The 18,209-nt window shown below is 40.6% G+C and overlaps 3 protein-coding genes across 6 annotated transcripts; 2 read left to right on the forward strand and 1 right to left on the reverse strand.

Annotated features, from left to right (window-relative positions):
• The first annotated feature begins 425 nt into the window (after window positions 1-425).
• LOC148328684 (BAR/IMD domain-containing adapter protein 2) lies at window positions 426-12,825 on the forward strand. Of its 2 annotated transcripts, none has more exons than XM_088307673.1 (15): window positions 426-604; window positions 2,310-2,455; window positions 2,520-2,595; window positions 4,511-4,597; window positions 6,084-6,145; window positions 6,240-6,311; window positions 6,906-7,043; window positions 7,434-7,586; window positions 8,008-8,184; window positions 8,423-9,047; window positions 9,219-9,417; window positions 9,613-9,705; window positions 9,806-9,965; window positions 10,048-10,088; window positions 10,745-12,825. In XM_088307673.1, the coding sequence occupies exons 2-15, from the start codon at window positions 2,408-2,410 to the stop codon at window positions 10,815-10,817; spliced, it is 2,004 nt and encodes a 667-aa protein (XP_088163799.1). In that variant the 5' UTR covers window positions 426-604; window positions 2,310-2,407; the 3' UTR covers window positions 10,818-12,825. The 2 variants fall into 2 exon arrangements, with proteins under 2 accessions (XP_088163799.1, XP_088163801.1); XM_088307675.1 differs by having other exon boundaries at window positions 2,335-2,455.
• Window positions 12,826-12,863: 38 nt separating this feature from the next.
• ndufa3 (NADH:ubiquinone oxidoreductase subunit A3) lies at window positions 12,864-14,501 on the reverse strand. Its single transcript, XM_088307682.1, has 4 exons — window positions 14,444-14,501; window positions 14,092-14,166; window positions 13,939-14,016; window positions 12,864-13,454 (listed from the first exon to the last, which is right to left on the reverse strand). The coding sequence occupies exons 1-4, from the start codon at window positions 14,448-14,450 to the stop codon at window positions 13,363-13,365; spliced, it is 252 nt and encodes an 83-aa protein (XP_088163808.1). The 5' UTR covers window positions 14,451-14,501; the 3' UTR covers window positions 12,864-13,362.
• A 5-nt stretch (window positions 14,502-14,506) lies between these two features.
• Window positions 14,507-18,206, forward strand: tfpt (TCF3 (E2A) fusion partner). 3 transcript variants are annotated; one of them, XM_088307680.1, is made up of 7 exons: window positions 14,507-14,745; window positions 15,102-15,237; window positions 15,644-15,766; window positions 16,032-16,102; window positions 16,195-16,264; window positions 16,882-17,031; window positions 17,513-18,206. In XM_088307680.1, the coding sequence occupies exons 2-7, from the start codon at window positions 15,139-15,141 to the stop codon at window positions 17,585-17,587; spliced, it is 588 nt and encodes a 195-aa protein (XP_088163806.1). In that variant the 5' UTR covers window positions 14,507-14,745; window positions 15,102-15,138; the 3' UTR covers window positions 17,588-18,206. The 3 variants fall into 3 exon arrangements, with proteins under 3 accessions (XP_088163806.1, XP_088163805.1, XP_088163807.1); XM_088307679.1 differs by having other exon boundaries at window positions 14,507-14,741; XM_088307681.1 differs by having other exon boundaries at window positions 14,507-14,736.
• Window positions 18,207-18,209: the final 3 nt, after the last annotated feature.

An 18,209-nucleotide genomic window follows, 5' to 3' on the forward strand; every position in this document is an offset into this window, starting at 1 on the left:
TGTCCTTTAGGGAAAAGGAATGTGTGCTACACTTGATCTATGTAGGCCAGGCCCGTGCTACTTTGCATGGACTTCTTTTTTTTTTTTTTTTTTTGGCTTAAAAAGTTCAAGTCATTATTCTCCTGCTGCTATTCAGACCAGGTCCTGTCAGCTCATTGTTATTCAGGCCCAGTGAGGGAGAGCGAGCGAGCGGCAGGCCACTGGTTTGGAGGCTGACCGGGCTCTGGTGGGAAGCTGGGTGGACGTCGAGTGGAGGGTGAGCTGCGGTAAGAGCTCCTGGATAATAACCCCCCCCCCCCAACACGCACACACAATTTTTTCTTTTTTTTTTTTTTTTTGCATCCGTGAAGGCATGTTACTAATCGGCTCAGTAATGAGGAGAGGTACTGAACGGCACCAAATCTGACCTCCATTCTTGTGTGCAGGAGAGAGAGAGAATGAGAGAGAGAGAGAGCGCATGTGAAAAAGGGGTGGAGGGGAGTTGAGATTTAGTGGCCTGCCTGTTGAAACAACCCCCCACTCACTAAACCAAGAAAAGAGAGGACGGCTCATCAGGAAGTCTCGCTTGCTCGCTCGCCTCTTCCGACAATGAGATGAGAACAAGGTAACTACTTTCTTGATTTTTCTGTCTTTGTATTTTTTTTTTTTTTAATGCTGCTCCACTTGCTGCGCACATCAACAGGCTGCAAAAGGCCAGCCTCACACCCACCACCTAACATTATTACAAGACCATTTAGTGCGTTTTTTGTGTGTGTTGCAAGGTTCTTTAAGATAATTTGGCTTTGTAAGTGATCCATTTTGTAAAAACGTCGCTTGATTGTGTGGTGGTTGTATATTATTTTGTCAACTGTGCTTCCTGTTCTTTCCATCACCATGGCTCATCTTAACCCTTTAGTGTATAGGACACTCACTAAAATATTTTTAACTCCAGTAAAGTAACCCAGTACAGTGTTTCTCAAACTTTTCTTTTTGACACCACCTTTGAAACAAAACTTGCCATTTAATGTCATCCACTGGATAATTGTGCGATTTTAAAGGACTGTGCTTCAGTAACGATTCAATTGCGCATAAAAGTGAAATAAAAAATGTTGCTTCAATAAATGTTTCAAAACAACCTGTTCATGTAAATTAAATGTACGGAGTTAAGTTAAGCAACTTTTGCTTGGGCAGTGATACTTTTTCGTGTGGCTTTTAGAATCACTGAGCGGACTTATTATATTACTACAACATTCAAGATTTTTCAAGTAAATGTATTTCAATGTGTTTTTTGGTTTTGTTATTATAATTTTTTTGCACGATTCTATAGATTTTTAATTATTTTTTATTGTGTTTACGTTTTATTGTTCATCCTTTTATCTCAATATTTTTTTTTCTTTCATTATTATTTGTGGGAGTTAAAAAAAATCACGCAAATATATAAAATTTTACTGCCGTTTAATTAAGTTGCCACAAGGTTTTTTTTCCCCCCAAATTTAAATGAGACTCAACATTTTCACACCAGCCTCGACTTTTTGTTCGACTTAAATACAACTTGTTTATAGATGAGCAGACACTCTGTACATAGATGGATTTTAAATCCAGTTTGCATCGAATGTGTTTAAATGCATCAGTTGCCCCCCCCCCCCCCAGGCCCCGCCTCCGCCGCCTCCCATGCACATTTAAAGAGGCTAAACCACATGAATGCATCTTCTGTCAGCTCCCAACCACCTGCAGACTTTCCCCTCTTATATGCTAAAAACACTGCAACTCCTCGAGAATAAAATCTCTCTAGATATTCTCCACTTTAAAAGGATTTACAAGCACACACACAAAAAACCCGGGTGGCCCTAATGAGCAATAGTCTGGAATTGTTTTCTTTGTGTCGTGTAGCATTAGCTGATCTGGGTCAACGTCTTGCCTGTAATCTCACTCACATAATCAACCCCGTGGCTGCACATTTTTCGCCACCATGCAAAACCAGACTGGACATCCTCTTCTCTTGTGTCGCCTTCGTTCTGCCACCTGGGACTCGCCACCCACGCCACCCCCGTTCTTCTTATCTTGCGGAATATTTGGATTAGTGCGATAGTGCGGGAATTGGCCCGGGCGAGGAGACCCGTGTGAAAATATCTGCTTTTAGTCAAGGGCGTGCACTGCTATCTTGACGTGAGGTTGCGATGACCTCTAAACACCCTCCAGTGCCCCCCTTTTTTTTTTTTTTTTTTTTTATCACATACTTTCACCAATCACCTGCAATAATGTCACCCTTTTTAATAAATACAAAGACTCCCTTTCTTAAATTCAGCGTAATTGTATCCCTCTTCTCACAGTGGCCTATCATCTCCTCTAAATCAGAGCGTCTTGACCAAGAAGAACAAGTCCCATCAGTAAGAACATTCTCGGAAGCGGAAAAAAAGAGAAGCTCAAAATGTCGCGAACGGACGAGGTCAACAAGATGACGGAAAATGTTTATAAGGTACGATCGCTGAATATGACTTTGGTGGCGTAACGTGTGTGACAAGTTTGATGTTTGCCAACAGGGTATTCTGGACCACTTCAACCCCAGTTTGAAGAATTTTGTCACCATGGGCAAACACTACGAGAAAGCGCTCACAGGTTTGTCCAAAAAAAGTCTGCTTCATATTACAATCCTGTCTGGCGGAAAAAAAAAATCATTTGCACTGTTTGAGGACCCTCCCAAAGAATTATTTTTTTTTTCTTTTTAAATCACTGTCAGAAGCCCGTTTCCGCCAGTGCAAAAAAAAAAAATCACTGGCGGAAACAGGCTTAAAAAAAATAGTACGTCTATTAAATCCAATTTCAACTCAAACACACCTCTTAAATGCAACAGCCACTACATTTTAGTCATTAAAATTTGGACCACAGGTGTTGCAAGGTCTTATCACATGCCCTTTCACAACTAAAATGACGATTCTGAGTAGTAATGGGTAAATGAAGCTTCAAATCTGCTTCATGAAGCAGTTGTAGTATTTTTGGGCTCCTGTAGATGGCACTCTCCCATCAACAATGGGCTGAAAGCACGCTGACTTGCCATTTTTTAAATCCTTTAAACCAGTCAAAAAATACAACTGGTTCATGAAACCTCTTGAAGCTTCATTTTCCCATCACTAGTTCTGAGTAATGAGATAAAAAGTCTAGCGTAGTCACAGAACTACACAAGAGCAGTCACCTTTCCTCTCTTTTCATATTATAATAAAGCATTGCCCAGTGTGCGACGGTAGAGGAGGCGGAGCCTGTTGGGGTGGCTTGTGAAGTCAGTGGTGTGAGCTGTGGCCGACAGCAGCTTCCGCGTGACTGCGCTTTCTCCCGGCTGAAAAGTACAGCGGAGACTGTGGCTCTCCTTACCCGCATTCAAGGGCATGACACTTCAGTAGGAAAAACACGACGTAGCGTGGGTGGGAACGATGACCCGATTAGTCACTCACTGCCAAACCGGTGCACGTTCAAATCTATTGACATCCAAAACAAAAGCGATAACGGAACATTCTGTCTTTGCCTAGGTGGACTCGTTTTCATTCAGCAATATTTGTACGTTTTCATCATACCAAAAGCCCACCACCATCTAAGAAGTAAATAATTCTGCAACCACTTTGTCATATTGACACATCACTTGTCCGATATAATGTATAATAATTTCACCTTTCAGTCGACTAAAGCTGTCAGGTAAATAAATGTTGAGGGGGGTAGAAGCATCTGGTTCAAGGTTTCTCTTTATTTGTCTCTCCAAGGAGGAATTGTGTCTGGGAACATAAACCGATACAAACAATCATAAATCACATGTACAAAAACGACACTTACACATTATATTAGCTCTCGTCTTGCCCATGATGGGAATAAGCAGATCACAAAATGGATGGATGGTTACTTTTATCGCACGTTTGCCATGTCATCAGCAAAAAACAAAAAAAAAAGTGCTGAAACACACCTCCCGATCAATTAATTAAGCAATCAAAGATCTCATGCGTTCTTCCTATCAAGACATTTTGGACAACCGTATCCTTCCAAATTTGAGGGAGGCCCTTTTCTATTCTTCCCGAGGCATGAGGCAAGGTCCATAAAAGGCATGCTTGGAGGAGTTAAGCGTGGAAGAACCCCTCAAAAATGAAAAGAGATGGAGTGACCTCATGAAAAGGTTATAAATAACCTCAAACACAAAAGAAGAGATGAATTTGTTGCAGAATTTCAACTTTGCATTTTCATCCATTTTTTTTTTTCAGAATGGCGTCCAAATACTTTGAAGTTTAACTTGCAATGTCCTCTCCCTGCCTTAACTCCCCTTTGCTGTCCATTTTTGAAACGTCCTAAAAACTATTTAACTCCCTGGTGTTCAACAGGGCACGAGTCTTGAGCCCCTATTTATTTTCGTGTCTTATTTGCTCTGATTGTTTTCAACTATGTTACTGTTTTATGGATTCAAAATTACTGTTCCAAAAGGATTTTGAGCACACTCAAAGTGCTTTCATGACTCTGGGAGGTTGTACTGTATGAAAATGTGTTCTGTCTTCCTTAGGAGTGACAGTGGCGGCAAAGGGCTACTTCGATGCTCTGGTCAAGCTGGGAGAGCTAGCCAGCGACAGCCAAGGCTCCAAGGAGCTTGGTGAGTACATTCGTAAGTGCCACTGAAGGACATCATTGCGAAGGGGTAAATAAAAAAAATAAATAAAAAATCAGCCGCTTATAGACTCAAACGAGCTGAGAGGATTCGGGGCGTGGGGACATAGTCTGTGTGCTTCGTAGCTTTGTGTTTGTCCAGGGAGGAGATGAAGACACAAGAGGAAATGTAGAGAGCGAGGAAACACAGGGAAAGGGAGAGAGTGGACTCATTTTTGGGAGATTAACAACACCACATGATCTCATTGTGATGCCGAAAACAGCGGGGGAGGCGGGCAGGAGTGTCAAGAGGGCGAGATGCCAGCCGCTGCATACTACTGCGCTGTGTGGCCCATGCAGAGAGGGAGGCTCGCTCCACTTTGTCAAGCGAGGCCTGTGTGCAAACTACTAAAACGTATTTGAAGCCATTCGCAATATATTTGGACCACCTTAGACAATCTATTTTCTTTTTAATTTATTATTAGTTTTAGTATTTATACTCACTTTTGATTGACAATTTTAATTAACTTGTTTTTATTATTGAGCACTGATTTAAAACTGCACCACGTCATATACTGAAATTTGTTGGTAATGTTTTGGTTCATTTGCATCCAGACACGCATTCATAATATTAGAAAAAAAATCTCATTTGTGGATACAGTTTTTTTTTGTTTGTTTTTTTGATATGCAAGTGGCATGGTATAGTCATATTCGTATGATAAGAGGAATAATTTTATTCACAGGACCCCCCCACCACCACACCTAAAGTCCCGCTATAACTGATTTTTCTGTTGAACAGAAACTTTTTGGTGTTGAAAGGGCTTTACAATTGTATAAAAAGTGTGTTAAAATGTGTTTCAATATGGTTGCAGCTATCGAGACAGCGATTTAATGCGTAAAAATATAAAACAATTATTTGCATTTTTTTTTTAGGGCTTGAGCAACGACTACTGCGACTTCCCTATTGTCTTTATAGAAATTCATCTTCTTCTTCTCCACAATGAATCACATTTGTGAGCGCCTAATTATGAGCAAAAAAATCATCAACTTTGCACACACAATAGGCGTGGCGAAAAATTTAAGTTGTCATATACAATGACAAAGAAAAATAGGAGATCTACGAAAATTGGGTGGCATGTGACACATGAGGTTTCATACTTTTGAGCCCCTTTACTACAGATTTCATTATTCATTATTACGGTTGTTTTCAAAGCTTCTCAAAGTGGCATTAAATGATGCGTTCAGGAAAACCTGTTAAAATGTCTGTCTGAATGACACCTGAAATGAGATAGGAAGAAAGAAGACGTGTGTGTGTGTGTGTGTGTGTGTGTGTGTGTGTGTGTGTGTATTCATCATCACACTGTAAGTCAAATTGCTCTAGTGAGAAAGTCTTTATAATATGCTGTCAATGCTAGTGCTTTCATAGTGTTGTGACAATCGCAATAGACGATTCTGTTTTGTTCTGTTCCATCCCGTGTGACCCTGTTGCGCAGGAGACACATTGTTTCAGATGGCCGAGGTCCACAGACAGATCCAGGTGCAGCTGGAAGATGTGGTAAGATGTCTGGTGGGGGGGGATCGACATAGCGCAGACATCAATGAGACGTGATTGAACAACGATGTGCGTGTCTTTGGCCGTTCTTCAACAGCTCAAGTTGTTTCATTCCGAGCTGCTGGCCCAGCTGGAGCAGAAGCTGGAACTGGACATCAAATACCTCACAGTAAGTCAACTTGAGAACGCGAGGTTCTCCGGCAGTTCGACAACAAGGTTCAATGGTGGGGACGCCGCTTCTTGAAGGTTTGAAAGGGATGATCTCACGCTTGTTGATAACACCTAATTAAACCAGGCTTAGTTAGTTTTGAATTTTTCATTCTAATTATTATTTTTTATTTTCATTTTGACTTCTGTTTTTTTTCCAATTCAGTTCATTTTAATTTGCTTGCTAGCTGTTAGTTTGTCAGTTTTTATTTTGGGAAATGCTTCATTTTTATTATTTTTAGTATTAGTTTTAGTTTTTTTTTTTTTTTTTAAATAATGTCTGAAGTATTTGTTGAGTGAAAATTAACAAAAAAACTGTTTTACCTTCCTTCTTCATTGACAAAAATGATTTCCCATAAATATAGTTTCATACACGTACAATGTAGTTTTAAGTTAGTTTTATTTTTTGCTTTTCTGCTTTGAGCTATATTGAGGGGACAGTAAATTTACAACATTATAAAAGCTGTCTACTGACAGATTGCAGCAAAGCGTCATTACATCTTCGTTGTCCCATGATATCATAAAATATATTGATTAATTTTCTATCCACCTTTAGGCCACACTGAAGAAGTACCAGAACGAGCGGCGATCCAAAACCGATTCCATCGAGCGCTGCCAGGCCCAGCTGAAAAAGCTGCGCAGGAAGAGCTTGGGCAGTCGCCACCCGAACAAGTACGGAGACAGAGAGATGCAGGTGAGTACGCTCACCCCTTCCGCAGTCGGGCGTCCTAAACTAGCTCGCTGTGTCTCCGTATTGTTTATGAGAAATAAACAGGTCGCTCTCAATGAGCTTACGTGGCAATCTGCATCAGCTGATTGTTCAGAGGGTGAGCTCACAATGAGAAGATTGTGAGGGTTTATTTGCCTAAAAAGGAAGCCAAGGAGCAAGTGTTCCTTTATAGGAAAAGGTCAACAAGGCCATAAGTGCTGTTTTGGATTTATTTGTGACGCAGGAAGTGATGTCACATGTTATTCGTGATTTATAACAATGTACTCTAAAGGTCCCTCTGGCTCCCCGTGGGGGGCTCTAAATGAAGACTGTATGCTGGGCTATTAATGGCCATCCGTCTGATTCCGTTCTCAGTTTGTGGAGCTGATGAGTCGGCGCCAAGTGGAGCTGGACACGCTGGTCGCTACGGGTTACAGGTCGGCGCTAACTGAGGAGAGGCGGCGATACTGCTTCCTGGTGGATCGGCAGTGTTGTGTGACGAAGCTGCTCATCAACTACCACTGCAAGGTGCGATCGATTCTATACGTTATCAAAACATACAGCGATAGCATAATTTAAAAAAAATATATATGCTTATTAAGCTTGCTTGTTCAAATTCACTTACAATATGTTTATAAAGTTTAGTGAGTATAAACATGTGAGGGAGAGGTAACCTTGGCGTTCCACACAGCACGAGTTTTGAGCCCCTATTTTTTTTTTTTCAATTTTCTTGGGTTTTAATGTGCACTTTTTATTTTATTATTTACAGCACTTAATGTGCTCTGTGAATGAAATTTTTATATGGTCTAACTTTATTGCACATTTACACCTATTGCAGGTGGGCATGATAATAAATAATAATAATAATAAACAAGAGGTTCACTTTATTTAGTTTTGTTTAAATTTGAATTTTTTATTTTATTTTATTTTATTTTATTTTTTTTTACAGGTGAGAGAGCTCCTGTCACAGAAACTGTCGTCGTGGCAGCAGTCGTGTACTCAGCCGACCAAACTTCCAGAGCGCGCTCTCAACCTGCTGCGTCACACGGCACCACAGAGCTCCGGGGCTGCTGGCATCGCCGAGGTCCTCCGACACACCAAGTTGGGCTGCTCTCAGTCTGAGCAGGTCAGACCATGTTGGGAACGCATTTACGGCATTACAGGGTTTAGATGCTTTACTCATAACAGCCCTCCGAGAGAAACCAGAAATACGATGTGGCCAAAATTTGGCGGACACAAATGCAAATTGTCTGTAGGTGTGATCATGAAAATGGATAAATAGAGGTCACATGCTCAACATGGCCAAATGTTTAAACCATGGGGGACGTTTGTGGCTTCAAAGTAGCTTTTGTCTTATTTTTCAGAGGCTGTCAGTTCAAGAGGTCCCACCTTTGTTAAACGGTGACCGTTCCCAGCAGCAGCCACGCTCGCTCCCCTCCTCATCCTCCCAGAGCGACGCCTGTCCTCAGGGCTCTCCTCAGCCCTTCCGCCCACCGTCCGCCGCCGGAGGCTCATCGAGAGGAGCGTCCCCTCAGCACAGCTGCTCCCCGCTCACCGAGTCGGCGGCGAGCCCCCTGGTCGACAGCAGCACCAGCGGCAGCGCCAGCCCGGCCGCGTCCACGCCCCCCGGGGGCGCGGCGCAGCCCTCCTCACTCCTCATGGCCGCCAACACCAGCAACCTGTCGCCGAGCCTCATCCCCTCCACCGTCATGTCGCTCAACCAGGTGTCCCCGACCGAAAGCGCCTCGCAGGGCGTCACCCTCGCTATCCCTCACAGCGCCCCCCACAGCCCGACGCTGCCCCACAGCGCTCCGCTTTCCAGGGCCATGACTCCAGTGCAGCTGCTGCACCAACAGGTGGGTCCGGGAGGAAACAACACTCTACCGAGCGCTCATCCTTGGCTCATGAAGACTGCTGAGATGTGCGCCACGGCCACTCTTCCGCTACCCAAGAGGCCTGGCAGTGAAATGAGGCTGGGCGGCTTTCAAGGTGATGTAGACCTCAAAATTTCCAAAAAGGTTATCTCATCTGCGACCCTCATGACAATAAATGTTATCAAAAATGGATTTTAATCTAGCACGTCTGGCTTTCTTAAAAAAATCCAATGTGGCCTTTGAACACAAACATTTCCCCATTCCAATCCTTCCCTTTTTCACCCAGGTGCCAGGATGTTGCCTCTTTCGGGGCCGACACGGGTGGAGGCAATGTTCGCCCACTCGCCCGGCGTGTCGCACGGCGGAGGAGGAGGAGGAGTAGGCGGTGCTTCCTTGCTGCACTTCTTGCCCGGGGACAGCATCACCTTGCTGATTTCTGAGCCGAGAGACGGGTGGCACTACGGGCAGAATGATCGGACCGGACGGTATGTTACAAGTCTCTCTCAATGCCATCAGATTACAGCTGGAAACACGTCAAGGCTGCTCATTCCCAAACCTTGAAGGAGTTTTCTTTTCATGTACTGCATGAATATCCTGCCGATAGTACGGAAAACGAGTCACTGCTGAGATTTGATTGTTATCAATCTTTTGTGTTTTTTATTTTTTTGTGACTTTGACAGGAAAGGCTGGTTCCCTTTCTCCTACACTCAGCCACAACATAGCAGGATGGATCACCTGGAGAGGCGAGTCAGCCTTGACCATCCACCTAAAAGGTATAATCATATCTTACTACTTATATTGGCGAGCGAATGTAGCAATCGCCTTACAATGTGTGCACCCCACCTCACCCCCCCCCCCCATGCCCCGTTGCAGCTCCTTTTTCCTATCCAAGGCCAACAGCACCAGCATGAGCCAGCTAGATCAGCTGGTGTCTCCCACTCTCACCCCCGAGTCGGAGGAGGAGCGCTCGCTCCCTCCCCAGAGGATCAGCACCTTCCGGCCACGCCCGTACAGCATGGCCGACACCAACAAGGTCTGAGGGTGATCAAGCAAAACATAGATACTTAAATATGAGATGATTACGAACCATGGTCTTTGTTTCTCTTGTATGACAGATCTGTGCACAGTTGGCCTCCTCACCGCCATCTCCAACAAGGTATTTGGGGACACCTGCTTCTGTTTAATGTCTTAAAAAACAAACATCTCCAACTCATCCAGCATGTTAAAGGGGAAGTCAACCCCCAAAAAATCTTAGCAAGAATATCTTCTATGCAACCCCACTAGTCGAAACAAAGCATTCTGGTTTGCTACAGCTGTTTTGTGACGCTGAGCCATGAGCAACTTGTGATGTCATTTTTAGTCGACGAATGTGACAAAATGGCCGCCCCATCATATTCCACAAACGCGATATTAATTCGAATGCCACGTTGGGACTAGTGAAGGCACATTGAACATATTTTTGAAAATACTATTTTTGGGTTGACTTCCCCTTTAAGGGCTGGGTGATATCGCTTTAAAATAACATTTAGAAAATTTTATCCACAAAAATCAAATTATCCCCTTTGCCGAAAGGAAACACAAATGAGGTTTTGCTTTTTGTTTTTTCCTTCATGAGATTATTTTAAAAAAGCGCGGCAATTCAAGTTTTGTCATTTGAAAAATAGTCACGATACGGGTCGATAAAGTCATCATTTATGGAGTTCAGTCAATTATTTGCGGGGGGAAGCGCTTTGCGCCCGGCAAGATAAAATAAAATAAAATCAATCATGATGAATTTCTATGCATTCACTTTTTTTTTTTTGTGTATTTCAGGACCAACCCGTTTGCCCACGTTCGCCTCCGACGAACCGTCACCAACGATCGCTCAGCGCCAATCATCGAGTGAGCGCTCCATTTCTGAGGACGGAACAGATCATGACTTCAAGAGTACTCTTCTGTCTTACTTTCTTTTCAATCATTTAGTCTGAGACAAGTTAGCTTTGTTTTTTTTTTTCTAAAGGTGCATATGAGTGTGTAGGCGGAACTGATCTGTATCAAAATTGCTCAGTTAGACTAAAGCAGGGGGTGGGCCACCGCTTTCTGATCAGGGAAGTCAACCAAGGGCTATAGTAAAGTGAAAAATAAAATAGCGTTGAATAAATAATTATCGATTCAGAAAATTTAGTTTAGGCCCACCTCTGCTCTAGAGAAACACTAATATGCAAAATGGACATGATTTTTTTTTTTTTCCCATATATGATCAGTCAGCTGTAATCTCCATTTTTAGGCTTCTCTATAACAATGTAGCTATTGTTTACCTTTTGTTTGCTTTCTCGCCTCATTCACAGAAGTGCTTTTAGCTGAGTGTATTGCAGGACTGGCTCCTATTTTACAACTTGGCACATCTACAGCAGTATAGTCAAGTCTTGTGCTTTGGGAACAGGTTCCTACTCTAATTGGCTGAAAAATTCAGATTATTACCTTAGATCGCATACAGTTTTAGATTATTGTGCTTTTAGATGTACAGGTAGTTGTGTAAATTATATGGCTTTTCGTAAACTTACAATTTACAAAAAAAAAAGAGCAATCTACATTTTCCATTTCAATACAAACATGGAAAAAAGCTGTTACATTTTTAATATCCTTCTTCAGCTTGTTTTCAAATGCTAACATGAACGTTGAAAGTTAGTGAGTTTCCCCGCAACTTTTTTTTCCGGGCAGATGTTTCACAATAAAAGCAATATTAAGAAATGAATAGTGGAATCCCACTGAAATGATCGGGGTTTTCATCATTTTGAAATGAATGCAGATCATGTTAAATTTGTATTACAGCGTCATGGGCAAAAATGGGAGTGGGAGCTCTTGTAAAAATACAATGCTTTCGACGTGTGAAACAGAAGGAATTAGAGGGGGAAGTCCCCTTCCCCTCTGTTGTTTAGGTAGAAATAGATCTCAGTCACATTTGCATAAAATAACCCTAGTTCTTAAAAAAATGTTTATTTCCACGGACCCCTTGTAATCCCACTTCAGGCCACTAGGGGCCCCAAGTTGGGAAACACTGATAGTATGCTGTTGATTTCTTTTTTTTTTAAATTAAAAAGTGTAAAAAGCTAAAATACCAACAATAACTGTCATATTTTTACGTCAAATGTGAGGCACACTGAAATTTAATTAATCAATGAAAATAAAAAAAGTCTCCCAATAGAAGCCAGTTTTAAAGAATGCAAAAGAAGACTGTGTTACCATAAGAGTTAACATCTGGACTGCAGGTTGCTTTAATATGAAAAGTTTTTTTTTTCTATTGGATGAAGAAAGTTGTGGAGGGTGAGTTTTAAGAAAAGTCTATTTTACTTTTTGGAAGTTTTTGATCCCTTTTCAGTCCCCTATATAAAGCTCGTCATCATGAGGGTGGGCTCGACGATCATAGTTTGCGTTTACCCAGGAGACTCAGCAGGATTTTTGCGTGGATCGAAAGTTTATTGGAAAGTGCTGGAGAAAGTTTACAGGAAAGTTGACAAGAGCCAAGGAAGCGTTGAATGGTAAACTAGACGTCATCAAATGCCTTTTAGTAGGTCTGTAGCCACAAGTTTATGATTGTTTGTAAAGTTCTAACTGATCATGTGATATTTTTAGTCCCTCAAGGGAGATGACATCATCAAAAAAAATGTCCACGCAAATAATCAGGCAGATACTTTTGCGTTTGCATTTAATTTGCAATTGTAATTTAACAAGTGTTGTCTTTTCACTTTGGTATTAGAATATTTGTCATCATTTAAAAATAAGCAACATATCTCAAATTTTTGGGGGTGCTGTCCCATGAAATAATAGAAAATATTTAAGAAAATGTGAGGGGTGTTACCACTTATGTGAGATATCTTCTATCAAAGTGAAATGTTAACACTAAGCATATGTTTATACATATACATATATATATATATATATATATATACATATATATATATGTATATGTATGTAACTATGTGGCTACTATTTCCTAACATGAGATAACAATGAATACTGACATGTGAAATAAAGAAAAATCAGTGACGGAAATGTTCCCGTTTTCATTGTGTTCATTCAAGTTGGAGCTTTCTGGTTCTGATTAAATAATAATCACCGTTTAAGTAGTTTAACCGAAGACGTCTGTTCTCACAATTCCTCCAATTTTATTCCTTGTGCATGGCGAATATGATTGTGCGAAACAATGAACTCATTTCAAATTTTAATCAGCTTGAAGCTTGGTCAAAGCCCTCAAATGTGATCAGGCTGATGTTGAAACTTTCATGATCTCCTCGGGGTGGGGGGGGGGACGATACAACAAAATCTAAACCCATTGTTGTGTAATCCTGTTTTTCACAGGGAATGAGGTAAATACATTGAATTAAATAGACATTTTTTTAATTGTGGGATATTGACAAGTACGGAGAGACAGAACAAAGAATGAGAATGTGTTATAGGTTTTTCAGCCATTGAAGCCTGTCTCCCCTTTGCTCACACGGATGCACGGGAATGTCGGGCAGGTTTCCGTCATCTCGCACAGGAACTGCGATGGGGAACGAGGAAGATATTAGGCACAACGAACCCCTACTATTTCTTTTGCACAAGAAAAAGAGGCAGAGAAGCCCCCCCTCAACTACAACCATGTACAATATTTTTATTTGGTCATGTTTGTAACAGCAGTTAACAGGTTTACCATATTAACATATCGTCACCCGCATAGCGGAATTGCTTAAGTCATTTTTTAATTCTTATTAAACATGAGAAAAATAAAATACTTTTTTTGAGCTGACATTATTTTTTGTCTTTCTTTTTACAAAAACTTCAACCAGAGGGGTGAACAAGTAAGCAAAAGTAAAAAGCAACGCGTGGTCCAAAACTTGTGTTTTTTCTTGTCTTGCAAAAATATTAAAGAATGACTTGGGCCGTTATGCTCTGTGACCGACGAAATGTAATGACTGCAATTAGTAAATGAACCCATGAGCTGCTTCACGGTTGTCAAAAATCGCAGAGACAGAAATTTAATTTACCTGGGTAGTTGTACGGCACCGCCGAATTGATCATTCCTGCATACTTTGTGTACGGACTTATTAGTGGGAGCGCAAGACCTGACAAAAGAAATAATAATTGGTCATTTATTTTAAAATAAGCCCTTTGTGAATATTGTCTTGTTGTTGACTCACCCATTAGTCCGATCGCGCATGAGGCGAAGATGACAGGCTCCTTATTCCACACATTCTTTAAAAAGGCTGCAACGCCTGCACAAAGACACCGACGTTGATTATTATATTTTCCAAAGGAGTACATTTTAATGTGTAGTTAATCCCTGAAAAGGTAACTATATTAGCAACATTAGCAATACACCCAAGGTCACACTTGTGTTTTTTTAATCAATAAGTCATATTAAGTCTACACAACAATTCCCATTTCACTTAGTTTAAACACGGACTATTACACTATACATGAATAATATCAGGACTCTCAATATTTATTTCAAGCGATTGCCATTTCGAAAAAGACAATAATCACACGCACCCGCCATCTTGAATTGTGACGTAAAAACTGGTGTCTCATGGGAAATGTAGTTGTGTCGCTGTCGTGACGTTTAAGTCATGCGCCTGCTGCATGTAAACATAAGCGAGTCGATTCGACATGAGGAGTCACATTTAGTAATAATTTCTTCGCTATAGTGTGTTACTAAAGTATCTAGGAGTCTTTTTAAACAAATTACTTGATGTTTTTGAATCTCTTGTTTACAATGTTTGCTTCTTTACTTTGAAGAGACGCAACTACTCCCGCCGTGAACTTGACTGGACATCGATTGCTAAGTACGGTTAGTAAGTATTGCACATGAAGTTCTGTACGTACATTTATTACAATTGTTGGTTATTGGTTATTCATCCCTCACTGTTATCTAAACATTGGCAGTAGATTTACACTCATCAAAATTTGCCACCAAATGCACATATAATGGTCACGTCAGAAAACACCTTTCTGCATACTTTAACTTCACTGCCAAGAATTCGCTCAACGCAACCACTGTAAGAGTTATTGTACTCAACAACATTATATTACACTTCATCAACTTACTTCTAGCGCTGTGCTTGACGATTCATGACAATTGTAAAAGTGCAAGGATATTTAGATTTTTTTCCCACTTGGAGGATTCTTATGATGATTTACTACTTTGCAGTTGCAAGTGTCCTCATCTTCCAACCCCATCCCAGACAATGGAAGACTTCTCTGGTTTGGCCCTCCCTCCTCTATTTGGGGGTCACATCCTGGAAGCAGAACTGGAGCCAGGTGGTGTGGAGCTGGGACCCGGCGAGGTGTGTGTCAAATTAAACCTGAAACCAATTTCACATTTTGTATTTAAGATGACAATATATCTTAGCCTTTTAAGTCACAGTCTTAACGCTGACGCTAGAAAGCATCTGTGTTGCAGTGCTATAACCCCTTTAAGCAATGCTTGAACACAAATGGTACAGCAACATATGCAGATAGACAATAAAAGCGTACACACAGTCATTATCTAAATAATAATATGGATTTTCATGTTAATTTTTCTTTTTATGGGGTTGGTGGGGGCGGTGAAACGGATTAATTGCATTCATTTGAAGTTTAAATGCTTTTCACAGCGACAGTATTCCAAAAGAAACATTCTTCTAACAAACCTTCTTTACTGTTTGAAAATGGATCGTTTTTTTCGTGAGAGTGATTATTATCCGTCTGCAGGTGGAATTGGGTCCGGGAGGCAGTGAACTGCTGGAGAGCGCCGCCCCAGAGGACGAGGAGAGAAGAATTCTTGATAAGAGGAAATATCTGGCGCTGAACAGACGATGCAAAGAGATTGAACAGGTTGCGTCTGTGTTTCTCTTCAGGCACTGTGGAATATATTTTCAATTTGTTTCGATCATTTTGTGCCCCAAACTGTGTCCACTCCATAGTTTGCACTGTAAGAAAGAAAAATGAAAAAGATTTCTCCAAATCATGACAACCATTTTATGCGGATTACTTCCATTTGGAGGGGCTCGAAAATCTACAAAGCTCTTATCCAATCATAAGAATAAGCGGAAGTATGTCGCTTTACCATCCTCTCCACCGTTCCATCCGTCCCTTGCAGGTGAATCACAAGATCCTTGGCCGCCTTCACCAAGTCCAAAGACTGACACGACGTTTGAAGAAAGAAAGGCGGTAGGAAATGGTTTTATATTCATTGAATCCCATCTTAAATTTGTTGCAGCGCCCACTTTTTTTTTCTTTTCTCTACTTTTGTTCTGTTTCAGGTTCCTCATGAAGACCCTTGATGCTCATGGAGACGACTACAGGAATGCTCAGCTCACCATGCTGCTGGAGGTCAGCTGTTACACAATGAAAGCAAAAAAAAAAAAAAATCATCAGTTTGACTCTTTTCACGAGCTTGTCTGTTTTTAGAGAGAGTCTCAATAAAGCTGCATGATGTTTATTATTTATTTTTTTTCAAACTACAAACTAATATTTTTTTAATTTCTAAAATAACACAATTGCATGATATCTTGAATAAAAAAATGAATTAAAAAATAAGAAATACCGGTAGGTTGTAATTTGGAAATATTCAGAATGTATTATTTATTTTTTTATTTATTTTATTTAAAAAGTATGTGTTTTTTTGTACAAAATAGTGCAATATATTTTCTTGTAACATTCAACTTTTTCATTTTTTTTAACAATAAAAAAATGTGACAAATTAACTTTATTTTTTTATTTTTTTTGTTGCATTTTTAAAAAGTAATTTGGACCAAAGTGTTACATCTGGTAACATTTCATTGTTTTCCATTTTAAGAGATCACTCAACTGTTTTTTCATTTGTTATTTTTTTTTTAAATTGTGTGCAACATTAAAATATTTCTAATGTCATTCTTGAACCGTACACATCTTGGAACGGCAATTTTGTGTACACGTCTTCTTCGTTTCATGATATCGCACCGTTCCAGGATGAGCCTTCGGAAGCCACTGCCGGAGCTGCGGATGATCGCATAAACGGCGTGTCGAACTCCACCTTATCTCCCACATTTCACCATCCTTCAGGGCCCAAGAAGAGAAGACACGTGACGCCCAAGCAAGAGAAGGACAAAGATTTACAGGTAAGCTTCTGGCTCATTCAGATCACTCGCTTTGTTATGTTGTTTTCATAAGATTTTACAGTCTAGTACCTGTAACACCCTCGCATGTGGGGAAGGAGAGCCACAGTGGTGTTAAACTTTTCAGCCGAACACCCGGAGAAGAATAAAACACAGATCATGAGCACAGTCACGAAGAATCTACTGTGGGAGGCTCACATAGACTCGCCAACACATGCATTAGATTGATTGCTTAAACATTAGATAGTGCTCGTTTTTGGTTTTCGGGTTTTACCTGTGAAAACAGAATTTGCTGCTAAGCAAAAATGAAGAGCAGAAAGCTGTTGATGGGAGAAAAGAAAAACGTTTTGAAGCTGAAAGTAGAGGGAAAATTATTCAGAGCTATTGCACAAATATGTCAGGAAAAAGCCGTTGCAATACTTTTGGAGGGACTGCGTTTCAAATGGGACAGAAACATAGCAATTTTTTTTTTTTTTTCCCACAGAATGAAGCAGACATGTCGGTGCTGTCAGACACGCAGTTTGGAGAGATGCCCAGCCCAACGTCACTATCACATTGACAGAAATAAATATGTGTACATTAACAGGTACACAGTGTGACCCGATTCATTGGAAAATAATTTAGCGAACAGGTACTGTGTTACCACGTTTCAAAAATCTTATTTTTTTCAACACTTTTTGTATTACATTTATGTACATACATTATTTGCCAATTTGATTAGCTTGATCTGCTGTGAATATTTTGTATTAAATGTTGAACGATAGCCATTTTTGCGGGTTTTTGAATTGTGGATTACAACCGTTAAAAGCAGTAGAATGCGGTCGGTCAGCGGTCGCTCACCTTTTTGAAATTGAGAGTTACTTTGTGTGAAATCTTCTCAAATTCCCTTTAATTGTGTTATTAGTAATTAATAACATCCATCTATGTAATTACACTGATCGTGTGAATGATTTCTCATTGCCACGATATCGGCATTGTCATGTTACGATATTAGGGGCTCCATATCTCCATCATTCATCCATTACTTTTCACTCACTTTAGCCAACACAGCATTGTCATCAACATGGACCAGAATACTTTGCGCCGCTTAGACAATAGGAGGTCTTGAGAAGAAAATGATTGAAAATGAATTTCTGTGGCACTGGTTTTACTATTAAAAGACAATATTGTGTTTTTTTTCT

Source organism: Idiotropiscis lumnitzeri, chromosome 10 (genome assembly GCF_059441095.1).
Source record: "Idiotropiscis lumnitzeri isolate Australia: NSW breed Sydney's pygmy pipehorse chromosome 10, RoL_Ilum_1.0, whole genome shotgun sequence".
Taxonomy (NCBI): domain Eukaryota; kingdom Metazoa; phylum Chordata; class Actinopteri; order Syngnathiformes; family Syngnathidae; genus Idiotropiscis; species Idiotropiscis lumnitzeri.